The sequence below is a fragment of the Seriola aureovittata genome, chromosome 2 (genome assembly GCF_021018895.1).
Source record: "Seriola aureovittata isolate HTS-2021-v1 ecotype China chromosome 2, ASM2101889v1, whole genome shotgun sequence".
NCBI classification, from domain to species: domain Eukaryota; kingdom Metazoa; phylum Chordata; class Actinopteri; order Carangiformes; family Carangidae; genus Seriola; species Seriola aureovittata.
In genome coordinates this window covers 24,949,952-24,970,152 of record NC_079365.1, presented here as the reverse complement: position 1 = coordinate 24,970,152, position 20,201 = coordinate 24,949,952, and the positions used below count along the sequence as shown (strand labels likewise).

General features: G+C 38.8%; 3 protein-coding genes across 3 annotated transcripts; 1 reads left to right on the top strand and 2 right to left on the bottom strand.

Annotated features, from left to right (window-relative positions):
* Window positions 1–2,386: 2,386 nt before the first annotated feature.
* rplp2 (ribosomal protein, large P2) lies at window positions 2,387–4,971 on the bottom strand. The gene is made up of 5 exons (XM_056387174.1): window positions 4,842–4,971; window positions 3,080–3,203; window positions 2,924–2,972; window positions 2,731–2,829; window positions 2,387–2,515 (listed from the first exon to the last, which is right to left on the bottom strand). Exons 2-5 carry the CDS (start codon window positions 3,200–3,202, stop codon window positions 2,439–2,441), a joined length of 348 nt encoding a protein of 115 aa, XP_056243149.1. The 5' UTR covers window position 3,203; window positions 4,842–4,971; the 3' UTR covers window positions 2,387–2,438.
* A 3,558-nt stretch (window positions 4,972–8,529) lies between these two features.
* Window positions 8,530–11,011, bottom strand: LOC130184838 (adenosine receptor A1). The gene is made up of 2 exons (XM_056400896.1): window positions 10,377–11,011; window positions 8,530–9,405 (listed from the first exon to the last, which is right to left on the bottom strand). Exons 1-2 carry the CDS (start codon window positions 10,730–10,732, stop codon window positions 8,769–8,771), a joined length of 993 nt encoding a protein of 330 aa, XP_056256871.1. The 5' UTR covers window positions 10,733–11,011; the 3' UTR covers window positions 8,530–8,768.
* A 4,272-nt stretch (window positions 11,012–15,283) lies between these two features.
* LOC130185522 (adenosine receptor A1-like) lies at window positions 15,284–20,201 on the top strand. Its single transcript, XM_056402035.1, has 2 exons — window positions 15,284–18,417; window positions 18,644–20,201. Exons 1-2 carry the CDS (start codon window positions 18,089–18,091, stop codon window positions 19,293–19,295), a joined length of 981 nt encoding a protein of 326 aa, XP_056258010.1. The 5' UTR covers window positions 15,284–18,088; the 3' UTR covers window positions 19,296–20,201.

The window sequence follows — 20,201 nt, the reverse complement described above, 5'->3', positions numbered from 1 at the left end:
TGTGGAAACTGTAATTTCCTTTGTCATTATGAAACTTTATTCTTTGTTAACTGGACTTATATCTCCATAACTGTGCAACTCTTCACAGTAAATAAAGCAATACAAAATCAAGTCTTGCTGAGACAGGCCTCACTATTGGCACTCTCAGCCTCACGCCACCAGGAAAACAATCATCAAGCTCAGACATTTTCATTCCAAGGAATCAACTTTTCCACTTATTGAGGGGAAGGTGAAATCTAATGGAATGAGAAGCGTCAAACAGCTGCAGGCTAACATGTAGTGTCTTGGACTTGTTAAGGAGAGGCAAAGACTTGTGGATGTGAATACTTCTTTTTATGACTGGTAGCGGTATTGTTGGGGTCCAGCGCCCTCTTGAGCTCTAAGGCAGAGTGTCCTTGCCTGGGGTCTGTAAATTCAATTTAAAAGCAGTTAAAAAAAAAAAGGAAAGGACACAAAATTATATTTATTTTTCAGACTTCTTCAAACCAGTGACAGGGGTCAAACGAAAACACTACCTCATGTTACGGGGTGAGCACCTAAGAGGTTGGTAAGCACTGCTTTAGGAGATATCATGTAGTAATGAAGGGCAAGAAGGGTGGAGCAATTGACAAGACTTTGACTCTGCCACTCCTCTGTAGTCTTTCTACATATCTCCTGACCAGCAGAGACAACAGCCTGCAGAACAGAAGCATGTATTTTTTTTTTTTAAAAAAAGCACATTCCTGCAACAACCTAGACGGAAATGAACATGTCATGACAACAACTGCTGACACCTACATGCGCAGTGTGGGTTGATCAGTTCAGGTATTTTGTAATGAGCCACGCACACGGGAACGTAAGGTAAAAATAGCTTTACATTGATGTGTTCATATGTGTTAAGAACATTGATCTTGTTGACAGCATCTATCAGAGTCTCCCTGCACGGAGGCTGCCAGGTAATTATGAGATGGAATGTGACAGTCTGTCAGTTGCTTGGCTACAGCGTGCAGTGATGGCTCTCACCTGTGGAACAGGTTCCCCTGCAGGCAGACGACTTTTCCAACAACACAGAGGACCGACTCAATAATCTGCCACAACTAATGGGCTCACAGGGGATTTTTGTGCAGCACAGCGCTATGCAACACATGCACTCAAACACACCAGAGAGCAGAGGATGGCAGAGACAGGTAGAGAGAGAAAGATGAAGGAACCACTTGGTGAACACAGCAGTCCTAGTGCCACATGAAAGTCATACTGTAAATGTAACTGGTGTTAATGTGAACCGTGAGGCCAAATGAATTAAGTTCAGGTATGTTTTTGTGTTCCTCAGGTGATGTGTGAAGCTCAATTTGCTTAATTTGTTGACTAAGGTTCAGGTGACCATCAGGTAAGAGAAAAACAAGTGCAAGGAGGCAGACAGTGGAAAAATTACGGTCACATTTCTTCGAAGGATTACTAATCTGTTGACAAGTTCAGTGACTCAATGCTGTCACGCAATCAAAGCTGAATTAAAATCAAATTACCAAAGATGCATTGTTAAGCGATTGATGACTCACATCTCTTATACAATATGATGGACCTTTTTCACAAAAGTCTTGGCTCATAAAGGAGTCAGTCATAACAATAACAGAATATTGCACTGTGGTGTCCCTGCACGCCCCAACACCTCGACTCTAGACAGCAGGCATTATTAATGTTGTTCCTTAAAGCCAAAATCTTTACCAATGAACTTACATATTGCTTGAGGAACATTAACTTCTGTGACCTCTTCTCCCTTTAATTTGTGAAGTTGTATATTTCAGTTATATATTTCAACAGTTTGACAATTACCTGACCAAACATTTTAACTAAAGTCTGTCTTTGCAGAGGTGGAAATCTGTAAACTGTCCAACAACAAAATGAGTTGTTAGAAACACAACTGAAAAATTACAAATGGAAAATCACTTTCTGGTCCTTAAAATATAGGCCTGTTTTACCTTTGTGAACCAACCCAACACCATTTCAAAACCTTAACTTCGGTAATTTAATATATGAAATGCTTAAAACTGTCACTCAAGCTGTGGCGTGACAGCAGGTTTCAAACCTGTTTTGAATTTCAGTGCTGCGGCTACACTTGTGTTTGGATCATTGCTTGTCCCTTTAAGTCTATGCCATTATGTGGTTTCAGTTATCTGTCACCAGCAGGACAGACTGACCACATGCAGGGTCTGGATTGCCTAATGATGACGGGTTGTCCAGTCTTGACTATTTTTAGCAGGCAACAAAATAGCTTTCAACATCAAGCCCAGAAAGCCAGACAATTTATTTGTAGAACACTTAACGCTAATGTCTTTAGGAATAATGACCCATGTGCAGTCATAAGTTGTAGGATATAGTTTAAACTAATTAAAGGACAAAACGACAATGATTTGTGTAAACCTTTTACATTTTTATTGCTTTTTAAACACAGAGAAGGCAGATTAATCAAAGAGTCCAAAACCCATATCTTCGTCTGACTCTTCTGATTCCTCTTTCTTCTCTTCCTTTTTCTCTTCCGCTGGAAACGAGACAGAGGAAGAAAACAGTCAATACTACAGACAAATGTCAGCAAGAATATTCAGCAGCACTGATATCCGATATATTCATTCGTACAGCTTTATTTGAGAAGGTATCATAGTATTTGTATTGCTATTGAAATGCAATAATGTGTGTTAATGACATTTAGGACTTCTTTATCCATTTAAGATAAGAACAAGAGGGGGATATACGTACCAGCAACAGGCGCAGCCCCAGCTCCAGCGGCCCCACCAGCAGCAGCGGCAGGAGCCGCCACAGCACCACCTGCTGGTACAGAGGCTAACTTCGAGAGGCCTGTGGGAAAAAAAAGGAAAGAAATATAATTTGTAGCCACCCTCTGTGTAAAACATATTGAAATCTTTAGTTTTGTTTATTCAGGGGCCTTTACCTGAGTTCATGACTTCATTGATGTCTTTTCCATTCAGCTCACTTATGACCTGCAAACAAATATATAAGATTTAACTTCAGACACAGGGCATCTTCGCTGGAAATGGATTTGAATAGTTTTGGTAACTGCATAATATACTGTTGTTAAATGGCATACCTTGTTTAAGCGTTCATCATCAGCCTCAATTCCCACGCTGCCCAAGATGGCCTTGATGTCCTTTGCAGAGGGGCTGGTGTTTCCACCGAGTACAGCCAGGAGGTAAGCGGCCACGTAACGCATTCTGTATCGACACAAGAGATACAAAATGACAAGTGAACAATTTGCAAGTTGTGCAACACTGACGTCCTATCAGGGACAGTAAAGAGCAATAGTGACACCACAACTTTGGGGCTTTAATGTGTCAAAACCTGCTGGAACTTTGTCATCCATCATGTTTTTCAAGTGAGTCATAATGTCCTACAAATGACTAAAGACCTTACTTGCTTAGGCATCATAAATAACTCATTTCATAATCCACAGCTGAAATAATTAGTCAGTTAATGAAGCATCTGATACCAATCTGCATCTATGTTGATAATTATTGTTGGTCATTTTTCAGGATAAATTGCCAAACATTCACCAGTTCCTGCTTTTCAAATCATCATTAGCTTAATGAGATTTGCTACTTCCCCTACCTCTATCACTGTGACATAAATATCTTTGAGGTTTGGACTGTTGGTTGGACTAAACAAGCAACGAGAATATGACAACCTGAGCCCTAGTAAATTATGATGGGCAATTGTTAATTGTTGGTTTACTAACCAAATAAATAATCACGCGATTAACTGGTGATTGATCAATCACTCTATCAACAGCAACGATTTTGGCAAAAGATGTATAGAAAACTTAAACCATTAAAAAACAACACCTCAAGAATTTAATTATTTACAGTCCTAGTCTTGTTAGTTGCTGGGTCTGCAACTAATGATTATTTTTATTATTAATGAATATGCTGATTATTTTCTCAATAAATGGTTTGGTCTGTACAATACACAAAAATAGCAACATATTCAATATGTTGTTTTGTCTTTGACCAACAGTCCAAAAAACATAAATATTCGATCATTTTATGCATTAATAATATAAAAGATTATTTATTGCAATTGACAGTTAATTTTAGCTATAATTGTGGTATAAAGAGTCATGACAGTGGACATACATTTTCGACATCATACTGTATAAAGTGTTGTATTCTTGAACATTACTACAAGTTTCTGTATTCGCTAAATGACCCAAATGCAACAGTATCCTGTCAATAACAAATAACTTGCAGCTTCTAATCACCACTAGGAAGCCGACGTACTTTCTTTCCCTCCTTGATAAGTTTCCTTTTAACTTTATCTATATAACGATACTGTTGTGTACGTACATTAAGTAAATACTGTTAAACATACAGAACTAAAGCATAAAAATAACAGGAGGTAGTTCAAATAACTGTAAGTCAAACTATTGTGAGCAAATCTGCTTGGGAGGAGCCCAGTTTGACTTCAGCTTAGCTAGCGTTAGCTTCGGCTACCCGTACACTAATACGATGTTAAACTTCAATCACACGCTGGTTAGAAACCCCGAATAATAACAGTGTTAGGGTTTTTGTCGTTAAGAGTGTCAAGAGTTTTTATTTCGCTGTCCACAGCTGCTGTAACAGCCTCTGTGACGGTGTATGAACCGTGTTAGCTGTGGTACATGTGATTCGGAGCTAACGGAGGCAGCATGGCGCCCAGTGTTTGCCTGTCCTCCATTTGTGCCGAGGATCTACTCCAGCATCGTAATATTTATCCGTTATTTAAAGCGGCCGTACAGTATGTGTCGTATTCAGAACATTGTGATACACAGAGTAATTAACGCACACACAGTTTACAAAGCTGAAATCTTGACTTACTTTTAAGTCTACAGAGACACGAAACGTCGGTCACGCTAGGAAATCCGGGAGAAAGAGGGGGCGGTACCAGAGTGTGTAGAAGAATGGAGTGTGTCGATTTGATTGGTCCATTTGGATGACAGACACCTACGTAAGCATTTCAGTGAAGAGACAAGGCCAAGGGGTTTTCTTTTCTACATAAAAATAGCACCTACAACCATTACACCCCAGGTTTGTTTTGCTTAGCTTGATACTTACTTACTCAAACGTATAACTTACTGTAATTAGCTTATGTGTGAAATTTATGTCTCATGTCATAACCTTCTCATTGTAATGTGCTTACTAAAATAAAGTTCTGTAGGATTGGTGGATTAATATACAACAGATCCTAAACAAGAAGGGCCACATCACTGCAAAACTGTCCGTGTTGGGTTCAATCGTGCTTCTCACCCTTTGAAAGGACATGGATTATTTTAGGTTTTACAACAGCTGGACGAGGAGAACGGAGTGACACCACGTCTCAACTTAGAGACTTTCATGTGTCAAAACCTGCTGGGACTTTGTCAACCATCCATTTTTGTAACTTAGTCAAAATACACCACAAGTAACCAAAGAAAGCCCTACTTGATTAGGCTGGGTTTAAAGACATCTTAAATAGCTAATTCCATCATTGAGATTAATTGTTGATTAATTGATCAATCAATCAAATGAAAATTGATCTGTTTCAGCTGTTTTGATAATACGTATATGACTAAGACGAGGAAGGAAAATATACAGCGTTTTGGGTAGAACAGTGGCTCAAATGGCTATGTATGAGAAGGAGACATACTCTAAATAGTTGATTGACAGATAATGAATTGATTATGAATTAATTTACTAATTTTTCAGACAAAAAAGTCACTAGTTTCAGCTGTTCAAATGTGAAAATTTGCTGCTTTTTCTGTCTTGATAGTAAAACAGAATAACATTAAATTGAATATATTTGACTTGTACTGTCTGTACTGTTTCCCCAGAAAACTGTTTTCAGATTAATGAAGAAAATAATCCCTAACTCAAAAATCAATAATAACAATAATCCTTAGTTGCAGCCTAGTTGCAACATTATTTATTATGTAGTTAGAATATAAATAATCATTTTCTGAACACTTTCTATTGAAATATAAAATACTGTGTCATTTAGATTATTATTTTTTATTAGTAGTAATTTTAACCCACTATTAATTTTGTTACAAATAATACAATCAAATTATCTCCAATGACGGAAGGATATAAAACTCCATGTGGCCGATGTATATGTAATTCTTTTGAGTGAATGAGTAGAGGAGAATGAGCTTATTGTAGCTCAATTTAATTCCTTGAAACCCAGTAAGCGCCCCATAATTGTCTGTTAGATGACTTAAATTTGTGCCAGTTATCACATATTTTGTATCTGCTCTGATGCCACTTTTAAAATTAAATTACATTTTATTGAGAATAAATCTGGCATGCACAAGTGAAAGATGACGACCAGAAGGTGGAGATACTACAAATCTTGTGTGTAGTAGGACAGAACAATGATTCAGTTAATTGCATACATCATTTATTTCCATTAAGTCACCATCAAAAATAAAGTTCAGAAATAATTCATATATTGATGTATCACTAGTCAAGATGTAGCTATAAATGAATTCTTTACTGGGCATTTTTAATGCCACATGCGCCTAAAACATTGTATAAAACACAATCAAGTGTTCATCCCACACAGCAATACTGGGTACACTCCATAGATTAACAGTTGCTCTAATATCAAACTACAATTCAGCCAGCTGCTCCTGTCTCTCCTGTGTGAAGAGCCAGTGGGACACAAAGACCACCGAGTCTGACACAAACTCTGCAATCTTCTCCACGTTCGTCACATACCACATTTTATAGGCAAACTCTCCCACTAGCATGAAGAAGAAAATAACCAACAACCCTAGGAACATGCGGTCCATGTAATAGTTTGCCTTTTCTCGGAAGGTCCACTGCTCCCAAGGTAGCGCTCGCCGGGCTTCACTGTATTTACTGAAGTGCAGTAGGGCTTGCTGTTGGTCATCCAGCTCTTCCTCTGGAGCCTCCAGGTCTTGGCCATCCTCTGCTCCATCTGAGTCAGCCATTTTATAGTGGTTTGGTGCTGCAAATGAAAAGTTTCCTTTAGTCCTCTGAGAATATTTAAATGATGAAAATATTATAATTGCTTTCAGAAATTAAAACACAAATAATGTCTTGAATGAAACTTCACAAATTTTTCAAAGTCTTACCTCACACAAGATTAGTCTAGGATAGCGATAAGACCACAAAAAATAGAGACTCTTGGCTTTTTGTCTCCACTCCTATACCATGCTTGTGGCCCTGTAGCCTCCGGTAGGCCACAAGCTACAGCGGCGTGCGGTGTGAAAGAAGTAAATGCCAGATTGGATATGTGGCACCTACCTCACTAAGACGTGGGTTGAGGATTAGACGATACTCAGCAGTTTCAAATCCCTCAACAAGGATGAAGGTTAGGTGACAGATGGTAAAATACGTATTGAGATGATTGCGAGCGAGGGACCGACAGAGGCAGAGAGATAAACAGTGAAGGTTTTGTGTGTTAAAGTCTCAGGTTGTCAGTATACCTGGCAGGTGAGTGTATATAAATCTGAGTTAAATAAATATCTCTCTGGAGCTGTAAGTACATACACAACCCTGGTGATATCATACCACACATCAAATGACAAAAAACATTTAAATGTGAATAGTTTATACCAGATTAGACCTTTTTATATGTATATTATTGATATGATAAGAAGTGTGACTGAAACCAGGCAGGAGTCAAAATGATGACAAAGCAGAACTGATGCAGCTTTAGCAGAAGCTTCGGGGTTTAGTGTAGGAATAAATCACTTCAGCATAATGGTCTGTGGGTAATTTACTGAAATGCTTCAGAGCCTTTTCAACAATCTGCCATAGCTATTGAAATATGGCTTTAAACCAGCTGAATTAGCTAAAGAGGTGCCTGCATCCTGTGATAAAGAGTAATGGCTGAATTGCTTTGATGTTGCCAGAGTTTTGTTTCATTAGGTTTAGTGACTTCACTGTTAATTTACATTCCTGGCAGAGCCTCTTTCCCTTCTCTGTATATTGAATGGTCTTCTGTGAGACATGAACACACTGTACTACTCTCTATTGATCTTAACTCAATAAATCTTCCCGTTCAGATTGATGCTTTTCTTCACGTGGTTACTCAAACATCCAGGCTTAGCATTCCCAAATTAACTATTGGTGTTAAATCTAATCTCATTTTTATACTGCTGGCATGTCTTTGTTTAGAAATGTTGGTCAGTCAGTCTACTGACAACTGTGTGATTCGCATGAAATACTGCATAGACGTACCTCCAAATATCTAATTATATATATATTAATATATATTAATATATTAATTATAAAATGTTAGTGTGCTAACATGATAAACTAAGAAACTGAGCATAGTGATCATAATACCTGCTTAGCATCAGCATGATAGCATTGCCATTTCGGCATGTTAGCACTTGGACTGTGGACTCTCAATCTTGCAATTTATTTGAATTGTTGTAAATGTGAAATAAAAAATTAGTGTGTTAAACCATATAGCTACGCATGTTTATTCTGGTGAAGATACCGACAAGCTTTTTGAACATGAAACATTTGTTGTATTACTTTTTATGTTGACATATATTTTATAATTCAATATGAATCAATTCTGAAAGCATTTAGTGAAAACAAAATTATGCAGAATGATGGGGATATTTTTTTTTTCTCAGTGCAGGTTCATTTTCTTAAGGTTTGACTCAAAGAAATGCGTCCAAGGGCTTTGTTGTCTGTATTGATTGGCTCATATTCCAAATACCACGTTATCCTGTGAGTCTCATCACTGCACTGTAAGCAGTGCACCCAGAAGTGCTCCAGTCCCTGTTACAAGTTGGCATCCACTTTCTCCGTTATGGCTGGCGTACTGGTGGGGCATGGGGTGGGCTCTGTGGATTTACATAACATGCAGCGGCGAGTGATCTGGACCAGCGTGACACGGAACCGCTTTATCCTGAATGCATAAACTAATGGGTTGAGGGCTGAGTTCACATGGGACATGAAAATCCCTATATATGTGGCAAACTTTGGTAAGTAGCACTTGGAGCAGAAGAAGTCGATGCAGTTTATAATGTGTATCGGCAGCCAACACACAGCAAAGAGGAAGACCACCAAGGCCAGAGATTTGGCCAGCTTCAGCTCCTTCCTATAGTACCTGTCCCCATCACAAGTGGCCTCAGCGCGTCGGTTCAGCTGCCGCCGGATCACCCTAAAGATCTCTGCATACAGAGCGATCATTATGGTCAGCGGTACCACCACCCAGCCAAAGAAATTGAAGTACACCATGTAGTCCATCCTTATGACAGTGGTGAATTTGCAGACGATCTCGCTGGAACTGCTGTGGTTTGCTTGGGCATCACGGTTATTCCAGCCAATCATTGGAACCAATCCAGTGAGGAAGGAGAGGATCCAACAGAGACAAACTGCCACATATGCCCTCCCCTGGGTCACAATGATGCAGTACCTGAATAAGGATGTTAGACATGGAATGAAGACAAGAGTTTTCAATCAATCATGCATTGCAGTGCTTTACACTACTGTAATAGTGTTTCTTTGAACAAATGCCAGCCTATAGATTTCTGTCCAGAAGCATCTTTCTTTTTGACATCAGGCTCCTCCTGCTAAACAAAAAGTCGTATGGGAAACTGCCAAATCTCTTAACAAACCGTGCCCATGTCAGTTATTTAGACAGACAAGGACATTTTAATTTGCTTAAAAGCTTTTAATGTGCAGCCCATTGATTTGCATTAAACAAGGAGATGGTTTATACAGTGCCATGTCAGACCTCAACAGTGAGAACCACTTCCTCATGATTGACTCTCTTCAAGATAAAAGCACACATTTAGCTCTCTGATGCTAAAAAAAGTGTAAAGATAAAAAAACGGAGTACTACTACTACTACAATTTTTTTTTTTCTTGTAGAATATTCTTGAGGCAACTTTAGAAAGTAGCTTCTTCATAAAAGTAAGGCATTTTGATGTTCAATTAAGAGACTGTTAACATGACATGTTAGTTCTGAGGTCAATCTAAGAGAATTTTGTAATTTGACATAATATAAATAAAAGTTATTTGTGTTGATTTGACTAGGGGAAGAGACACATGGTGTAATGTGATGTCAACTGAAGTCTACTGTAATCAGGCTAATGATCTGAACATGTGAGTGACACATATTAGAGTGGGAAGGGTCTTGATCATATCAAGAAGCCTGTAATTGACAGCAATCATAACCAGTAATTGATAATGTTAACATCTACTTCGTCTTGCTCTCAGTAATGAATATTTTATGCTCTTACCATAAACAGACTGTCAGTTACCATATTGATACTTTAATGTCATCACAACATCCATCAACTAATACAGTCTTCCTGTCAAAATCATGAGTTAACCTGATTACACCAGTCAAAGTGTAACTAAGCGTTTTAAACAGTTCCTCACCTGGTGGGAATCTTGACTCTGAGATATCGGTCAATGGCGATAGCCAGCAGGGAAAGGATGGAGCTCTGGGTGATGATCAGCAGAAGGCAGGAGAGGAAGAGGCAGGTGTAGAACTGAGTGCTAAATCCCAGACTGATGATAATAGCCAGAGGGATGACCAAGACTCCCACAGCGATGTCAGCCACGGCCAGAGACACGATGAAGCAGAAGGTGGTATTGCGGAGAGCCCGGTTCACACACACTACCACCACCACCAGCACATTCCCCAGCACAGAGGCCAGGGCAATAGCTGTCTCAATGGAGATGTACACCATGTCCACATGCTCCCGAGACTTGATGCCAGGAGAGGAAGACATCTTCTCTGTTTACTACAGATCTATTTTACCTTTGCTCAGATTGTGAAAAAAATTAAATTGGTTGTTGAAACTTCTTGTCTCCACTTTGGGTTTTGCATCAGCACAGAAACATCCTCCATTATGTATATTTTCTAGCTCAGAGAAAAGCACTTTTGCCACGTTTACACAATGATTGGCACCTGTGCTCATGAAAGGATGCTGAACGATTAATCCTCCGTATGTTGTTGAGGGTCTGCACAAGACTGGCTACCAGAGCATCACCGCTCTTCTACATCCTCACTCCCGCTCTCTCTCTTTTTCACTCTCTCACTAGTCTGTAAAAAAACGAGTCATAAAATTGAGGGGAGGGACTTTGCTTTCTGCAGCACCATGCAGCAATAGTTTTGCTCACATTAAGTGTGTTTGCGTGCATGCGCGCGTGCGTCTTGTGTGTGTGTGTGTGTGTGTGTGTGCGTATGTGTGTGTGTGTGTGTGTGTGTGTGTGCGCGTGCATGTGTGTGGTTTTTGAAAGGAATTGCAGTCCTTATGTAATAACTGGAAGGATGCAGTGTTTGATAATGTTGTTAAATATAACATGCACTCAACTGAAGATGGATATGCATTTGAGCTGATTTTATCTTGTGCCACACTAAAGTTAAGAAATGGTGTCAGTATTACATAAGTTGTCAGTGTGCTCCATCAGACAGAACTGACAAGTTGACAGACTGACAAGTGACAAGGGACAAGTGCTATTTGGTTTTTTAACTCTCAGGAATCCAGTATTAGTCAACATCACTGTGATGACAAGACTGGTAAGGAATGGTCTGCCACATCACCCATCGTAAAACCACAGTTTGTCATTTTTACACTTAGTACAGACTAAGCAAACAAGAAATAACTTGTTAATCTGTGAGCTTTAGAGGGTGCCGTAGGTGCTGACGCTGCTATATTTGGACCAAGCCAAGTGCTGTCCTGCTTCCAGTCTGTATGCTAGGGTAAGTTGACCAGCTGTTGGCTGTAGCTAGTTACTTGGAGTCATGTAATAACAAACTAATGGTAGCTGAGGTCTAATTCATCACTTAAGACTCATTAACATCAGTAAAAGCACATTTCTGTACAGTATTTTAAACTTTTAATCACAATCCTTCCCCTGTGGTGCAAAAACCTTTTAGTCCGTTGCCATTTTTGAGCATCTGTGACGTCATTATGTACACATTTGAGTGTTGTTACTTAAAAAAGAATTAATAAACGTTTAGGGTCTCTCTCACCGGCTTGCATTTAATTTATATCACTTGTTCTTTATGTTGTTCTCCACAAAATTTAAATCCGACCTCTCCGTGTCTCGGACTCTGCAGGGTAAAGAGCAGGCAGGAATTAGTTCCAAAAGTTCAATTACTTACAAAAACTTAATTTAATTGTCCATCTGAGGCTGAAAAGACTTTGGCAGCAAGCATCACTGAGCAAGCAATCACTGAGATGGTCTGCAGTTGCTTAAGCAAGTGTATTCAATGGCTGCCTGTAAATATATTCAGTCTGATCACTTAACTTTTTTATGTTTTTTTTTTCTTTTCTTTTTTTTTAAGAAAACGATGACTCAGCATGTTGTTTTGGGAGGCTGCCTATGATCTCAGGCTCTGGTGAATGCATTAGAGTGTTCATGAGCAGACCCTGAATCAGTTTTATTAGGCCTCTGTCACCCCACATGCCTTCATTAGCTCAAGTGAGAGAATACATGCATTATCACGTCTGGAGACCCAATGACTATAAATGTCAAAAGTGACAAAAAAAAAGAAAACATACTGATTCAGCACTCAAGAACACCAGTATACTGTGTTTATTGCACTTTTATTGTTCATCCATCTCTTTGTTGCAGTTTGCTTGTTCCTTTTTTCCTCTTGGATCGATACAGTGGTGTAAATAATGATCTACTGTGGTAGTGTGGTTATATATTAACATTTAATGTAACGTGACTGAGAAATTGATGGTGCAAAAGTCTAACTGACAATTGTAACAGTAATGAATTTGATTATGGTCTTGCAGGGATCCGCTTGCGCATTTGCCACAGGGATTACATGACAGTAAAGCTTCTATTACCGGTTCCAATTAACAAAATTATTCTCAACGTCCTCATCGAGCATGGCAGTTTAATTCAGGGTTTATAATGATTCTACTGCTATTCTGTCTCTGTTTGTGTCTATATTAATTGGTCAACAGTCAGTGACAATCAGTTTTCCAAAAGGATATGAGTGTTCAAATGAATAGGCTGAATGGTATGTAATCAAAAATAAACAGGGAGTGGCTTTGAATATGAAAATGTACAGGCCAATTCCCTGTAAAGCGGTAAATGTTGCTCATGAGATCAAGTCTGCTTGGCACCAGCTAGTGAGCGTGTTTGTTGTTTGTTTGTCTCATGCCTCTGCTTTTGGTTAATTTGGTTAATGGAATACGGTATTATTATTTTCTCACCAACACCATGTAAAACAGGTCGTGGATTTACATGAAGTGACTGTGTCTGGAAACTGCGTTGGTTATCTTATGTGTTACAACTGTGATAGGAAAAACTGATGCAAAAGAGAAAGAGAGAAACATGACACATATCCTCTCTCTCCCATCAAACCAAAGGCAGTTATTGTGCAGATAACGTGCGGGGTAGAGCACAGAGGCTCTTTTGCACTCAGCTGAAACAGCAAAAAAAAACCTAGGCTATTAGAGGACAGAAAGATAACATAATACTGCCACCCAAGGTTCTTCTTTCACTTCTGCACTACTGGCCAACTTTGACCTTGGTATCAGTCAGGTGCATATCCTGTATACCACAGTATCACTGAACATTAATAGAATGCAAAATAAACCATGAAATTTGTCAGGCCGTAGACAAATGCTGCAAATTGCTGCACTTTTGTTTTGATTTTGAACGGACAAAAAATATATACACTTGGGATTTTGCCTGGTGAACAATCTTGGTGTCTTTAACAACCATTAAGCTTATGTTAAAATGTGAGCATTAAGGGCAAGCAATTCAGGTATTGCATTTGCTATCTTGTATGGGTGTCAAGCATGGATCTATTACAATCCTTGGTGTCAAGCAATTGCTTAAGTGTGCTTTTCAACCTGTCCTTGACTCATCTTCTACCTTTCTGAGATCAGTTGTGATATTGCACTCATTATAGGCATGTGGCGAGGGGTGTGGAAACTTAATTTGCTCATTATAAGTGCTAATAGGCAGCAGTAGTATGTAAACAAGCTGATTGCATTGATTTATCATCTCTGTGCAAGATCTACAGTAAGTTTCAGAAGTTTGATACAGAATATTGTTGCACAAGTAGCAGCTCCTTCCAGGAATAGCTCAGTTTGTAGGTTCATAGCTGGAGAGAAAGAGAGAGAGAGAGATAGCATGAGAGTTAGTTAGCAGTATAGCTCTTAATGTACAGTGCACTTTAGGCTGTTACAACTGCAACTACAGCTACAACTCCTTAAGACCCAAGTTCCTGCGTCTGTGCAGACTACAGACTACAGTGCAGACTATGAGCCAAGAAAGATTAACAACAATGAAGCTGGAAAATCATTACTGGAGTGTGTCGTTGTCAGTTAGTGATTTTTGATATAAGTGATTTTTATGCATTTTTCCTCCGTACTGCACATTTGATATGTTGACTGTCAGTTAAGAAGAATAATACTAATACTTTTTCAGCCAGGAGGAAGACAGGTGAAGATGTCCAGGCAGAGAGCAGCAGCTTTCAGCACAGGAAAGACAGGCAGCGCAAAAATCAGAAGACAGGCCCCGAATTTATAAGAGAGATTTTCTACTGCTACTTTCATGAAAAGGTAAGTTTCAGTCTGGTGCACATTTATAACAGTGCTGTATAAAAAGCTGAATGAATAAGTTTCCGGGCAGGTTCATTAAAGGTCATTAATTCACATAATTTTTTCCCGATTCGGAGCGTGTAGTTTCCGACTTTCCAACCTGTCATGAACGCAGCATTAGGCCTACACGCCAGACTGATGTCAAGGTAGTAGCTAACCTGTGTTGAGGATGGTTTGTTCATGGTGATGGTGAAAAGTAAAACACACGAGAGTTAACAGGCGTCAGTTTTTCGGGTTTTTGGAGATTCTTGACTGTCGCCGATTTGAGGTTTACGACTGTTAAATGAGCGTTTACCCACTTGAAGTTTTGACCCCTTGTCAGTTCGCTTTTCGTCGCCAACAGGTGAATCAGTTTTGATTTATTAAGCAGTTTTAACAAATATCTTTATGTTTTTGTCTAATTAATAATTTTCAACGTTTTGACATTAACTATCTATTCTGTTCCCCTCCTGCACGTTAAGATTACTTTATCTGTTAGCTAGCACATTAATGATGCGGTCTAAAGAGAGAAGGGGAATATTTGTTCAACATATCATGTAGCTAATACTTTCCCCCCTCACTGTAGCTAGGCAGCTAACCGCTAATGTTATGCTAACACAGACCACATCAACAAGATGGAAACATTAGCTGCTCTCTATTCCTTCTCAGAAAAATACTCAATACTCAATACTCAAACAGAAAACAACAGAGGCAGCTGAAAGGTAAGGAAATTTAAAATTAATTTAATTAAGTAACAGTTGTGTTTCCATTTTGTGGAGCTGAATGGATAAAATGAACCTTATATGCATCTTCATTTGCAGTAATATTGTTGTCAGCTGCTTGTGAAAAAATTAGGGTGATTTTAAAAATAATGTCATGAATTAGGCTATTTTTTAGTTACCAGGTAACTCCATACAAAGTGCAATAACAGAGAGAACATCAATCTAATCAATGTTTGTTGTGACCCCACTTTAAAGACTTTAAAACAGCAGCAGGTCTCCTCAGGACACTTGCGCAGTTTTTTAAGGTAGCCTACTTGACGAGTACGTTGTTGTATCTTAGTAAACTTGCCACATCTTCTGTGGATTTAAGCTTTCTCAGTGTCTTCTGTCCCTTCATCTACTCCCAGACTGATTCCGAAATGTTGAGGTCAGGGAGGTCAGGGCTTTCTGGCGAATTTCATTTTATTTATTTTGTGAGTTTTGTCACGTCTTGGTGTTCTCAAGTGTCAGTTTTCATGTTCATGGTTGTGATTTAAGGAATGTTTGCAAAAACCCCTTTCCAAATTGCCACAGTATGCAGTACAGTATGCCTTTAGAACAGCAGTAGCATTTTGCACTGATTTAAGTTTATGTTTAGACCTCTAAGTGTTAGCTTGAGGTCTCAGGACAGCAACCAATGTGTGGATGTTGGTTGATTTCCTGGTTTCATGTTATGTATGAAATTGTTTGATAGTACCTTTTTCAGCAAGAACTACCTAGTTCCTTGTGGTACTGCAGCTATCATTGCTTTCATATTTGGCTGTCTATTTTATGTGTAATGTGGTGTACTTTTTCGAGTCATCAAGCTCATCTCTGTAACACTGGGCTTCCCTTCATGGTAAGGAAGTGAAATTGATGACCTTGTTACACCATCATGAGCTTCAACACAGTGATCACAAAATACTTGCATCTAAGTCAGCTGTCTCGCAATAAACTTCTCATCACTGTATCTATCAGACATGACCAGCTTTAAAGTATGAGAGGGAACTGCATCACACCACGGAGAGATTTATTATAGCCAGTTTTCATTTCCTGTTCAAGCTGCACAAGAGCAACATACACGTTTTATGTTGTCATGTAAACAAAAAGTAAAACATTTTAGTGGTAGCAAAAACCTGCTGCTCAGAATTAGTTTCTCTTTGACTCCTGAGAAATATATATACATTAATTCTGAGATACATTTACCACTCCTTCACTTCACTCCTTAAATTCAAATCCTGTGTGATGGAAAAGTGTTAATTCTGTGCATCACTTGTAATGCAGATAGGATTTAAGTAGGGAGGCAAATAACAATTGACAAAAACTGATTAATCTCCCGATTATTTTCTCGAATCATTTGTTCGTGAAAACATCAGAAAACTGTGAAAAAGCTTATCACAATATGCTGAAGTATAAGGTGATGTCACACACCAAAAAATCCCAAATCCCCAAAATATTCAATTTACTCTTATATGAGACCAAGAAAAGCTGTGAACTATGACTTTTGAGAACCTAGAACCATCAAATGCTCGGTGTTTATGCTTGAAAAATAACTTGAATGATTAATGGATTATAAAAAGAGGTGAGGTTTTTTTTCTTCTTGATAAAAATCCTTGATTAGGGGTTTGAGGTTAAGTTCACAACCTTGTGAGACTAGGTGGTGTTTGTGAGCTGTCATTTCCTGGAAGAATATTCTGCTTTGTTGAAGGCAACCGCAGTGTGACTTTTGTATAGTTTCGTAGATAGCTTTTCTTTACCTATAAACAAGCTCAATGATTTAAAGTGCAGTAAGAAATGGTTTTATTACTGAGACAATTTCCAAATAATCTGAAGTCTCAAATGTAAGGTCGTTTAGCTATGTGACACGACCACAAGCTGTATAACCACCAGCATGGAGGCAAGACACCACATGGGTGAGAAAAATAAATGCATTGTTAAAGTTTAGATAAACATCATGATGATAGAAGCGTGGGATATTTTTTAGAACTGCTCCCACTTCATAAGTATTCACAACATCTCACAAACACTCATCAGTCCACACTAAAGACCCCATAACAACAAAGCAGAACAAAACGTTAGAAATGAAATATATCATTGGCTATGACATTTCAAATTAAACTCAGGTTCCCCCTGTTTCTCTTGATCATCTTTGAGATGTTGCTACACCTTGATTGGAGTCCACCTGTGGTAAATTCAATTGATTTGACATGATTTGGCAAGGGGCGGCAGATTGGGTCGAAGGATCATCTTTCAACAGGACAGTGACCCTAAGTACACAGCCAGCGCATTGCAGGAGCTTTTGTTGAGCATGTGTTGGTTGTAGAATTGTTGTTAAGCTTTGTTTATTAGTATTGAGGTTGTTAGACTGGTAGAGAAAAACTAAAACTGACCACACACACATGCAGAAAACTCTTTATCCAGATCCGCCATGAACAAGAGTCCTGTGTGGCTGTTTTTTTGGTTTTAGCACAGAGAAGTCAGGTTTTATTTTAATTTTTGTTTAAAAAGCTAGTTGAGACTCTTCTTTATTTTTTTCAACCTACATTTTGACCTGGTACAACTATATAAGTTAAATACAACAACATACAGATATATAAGCGTGCAGAAAGTACACATGCAAAGCTTGCCGGAAATTTTCATAAGGTGTCATCACAGCTTTGAAAAAAAAGCTGAGTGGCCACGGACTTCCTCAAAGGTTTCACAAATAGGAGATGAATGATAAATGTCAGACTCAGGCACGCATTCAGACAAGCGGTACCAGTAACCATCAAACATTAGCCAGATAGGAAGCACAATGAGTGTGGGTGAAGTTATCTACACGTTGGTGGAGTTGCTCATTGCTGTCAGCTGCTGTTTGGGTAATTTGTTGGTTATTCTGGCTCTGTGGACCAGTAAAATCATTCAACTGCCCACTTTCTGCCTGATTGTCTCTCTGGCTGTTGCCGACTTTTTGGTTGGCTGTGTAGCCATACCATTGGCTGTGCTGGTGGACGGACGAGTGAAGACTTCATTTCATGGCTGTCTCTTCATCAGCTGTGTAGTCATCTTGTTGACCTTAGTCTCAGTTTTGTGTCTTGCGGCTATTGCAGTGGACCGTTTCCTCCGGGTGTATGTCCCTCTCAGGTATGACATTTTTTTCTAGATGGTTTATTGTGCAGAGAAAAGTGAAATAGTGCTGCTAAGCATAGTTGAAATGCTTTTGAACTTTATCTCAACATCTCTTTTGCATGGCTTGCATAACAACAAGCTACAATGACTTCACTGTGTTTTAATATAATTTCTAATCCTACAGCTAATTTTTTGAATACACAGTTGATTATATCAATAATTAGTGTTTTTTTTTTTTTAGGTACAAAGCAACTGTGACACAGAGACATTCATGGCTTGTGGTAGCAGCATGTTGGTTTGTTGCATTACCACTAAGCTTTGCGCCCATGCTAGGGTGGTACAACCACGAAACCTTCTCTTCGGTCAACTCTACCATCGTCTGCGAGTTTATGACAGTGATTCCCTTGACGTACCTGGTATACTTCAACTTTTTTCTCTGCACTTTGATACCTCTGTTGGTGATGACTGTACTGTACGGCTGTATATTCTTTACCATTCGGGGAAACCTCAGAGGGAAACCAGGCAACAGTGCCCAGAAACAATCTGTGAACTACCTAAAGAAAGAGAAACAGCTGGCAGGATCTCTGTCCCTGGTATTGGCCCTGTTTGCACTGTCCTGGCTTCCTCTCCATATAATGAACTGCATTACTTACTTTAGTGGACAGAAAGGTCTTCCAGCGACAGCTTTCCATGTGGGCATCCTGCTTTCTCATGCTAACTCAGCTGTAAACCCAGTGGTGTATGCATTCAAAGTACAAAAGATCAGGACTGCATACTTGAAGCTCTGGAGAGAGTATGTTACATGTGGAGAAGAAACTCAAGGACCACAGTCAAGCCAGACGACAGACAACAATCTCAGCAGTAACATTAACAGTGTGGCCAACGAGGACTAAAGGCAGATTTCCTTCTTTTGTGTGCGTATTCTTAAGGACCAAGTTTGATTGACTCTTCAGTATAAAACACTGTAAAACATGTTGACATCGTGTGAAAGGTAAACAAAGCTACTTATAGTAATTTATACTGAAATCCGAAAACTACATGCTAATTGATGACGAGGATATTAGTGTTTAATGATACAGTAAACAAATGTAGGCATGCACTGAGAAGGTCTATTATCTGTTATTTTCAGGAACCCTGTGTGTGTTTGTGTGTCCACTATGTGAGTGTATGTGGCTGAGTATGCATGTGTCTGTGTCCGTTGCGAAAACTGTCTTTCAGAGGAAAAGGGCAACTTTCACTTGTTTTAAAAGCTTGTAAAAGCGAGTTTCATATCACTGTTGCTTTTCTGTTTCTGTTCAAGTTCCAGTTCTTCATATTCATTTGAATAGAAATTGCACTGTCTTGGAAAGTACCATCACTATCTTAAAAAAAAACAAAACTAATAAATTTGGACATCTGAAACATGATATCATAATATTAGGGATATTTGGAGACACTTAAATGTGTGTTAACAGATGTTAAATCAGCTACATAGTATTTTTTCATCTGTACTTTGTTCTGCTGTTTGATTGGATTCAATTACATACAAATTTGTTTTAGAATATTTGTTTCCCTATTACAACTATTAAGTAAACTATTACAGACGTATTTCAAAACAGTGCAGTGTGACAGAACAACACAACAAAGTACAGCCTCAGAAATGACCAAAGGGTTAGGAGAAGTAATCTCTCACACAGTCTCAACAAAAAGTGAACCAGTTTTGCAACATTGATGCATATCTGACAAACTGAAGACATCTAACCTAATACTTGGTAGTGTTATTAAATTGACAGCTCTTGGTAATGAGCGTTTTTAAATCA

Coding starts and splice junctions, on each gene's coding strand:
- rplp2 (XM_056387174.1), bottom strand. CDS start 3,202: ATGCGTTACGTGGCCGCTTACCTCCTGGCTGTACTCGGTGGAAACACC. Junction 2,973..3,079: donor ATGATGAACGCTTAAACAAG/GTATGCCATTTA, acceptor ATTTGTTTGCAG/GTCATAAGTGAGCTGAATGG. Junction 2,830..2,923: donor CAATGAAGTCATGAACTCAG/GTAAAGGCCCCT, acceptor TTTTTCCCACAG/GCCTCTCGAAGTTAGCCTCT.
- LOC130184838 (XM_056400896.1), bottom strand. CDS start 10,732: ATGTCTTCCTCTCCTGGCATCAAGTCTCGGGAGCATGTGGACATGGTG. Junction 9,406..10,376: donor AGAGTCAAGATTCCCACCAG/GTGAGGAACTGT, acceptor ATCCTTATTCAG/GTACTGCATCATTGTGACCC.
- LOC130185522 (XM_056402035.1), top strand. CDS start 18,089: ATGAGTGTGGGTGAAGTTATCTACACGTTGGTGGAGTTGCTCATTGCT. Junction 18,418..18,643: donor CGGGTGTATGTCCCTCTCAG/GTATGACATTTT, acceptor TTTTTTTTTTAG/GTACAAAGCAACTGTGACAC.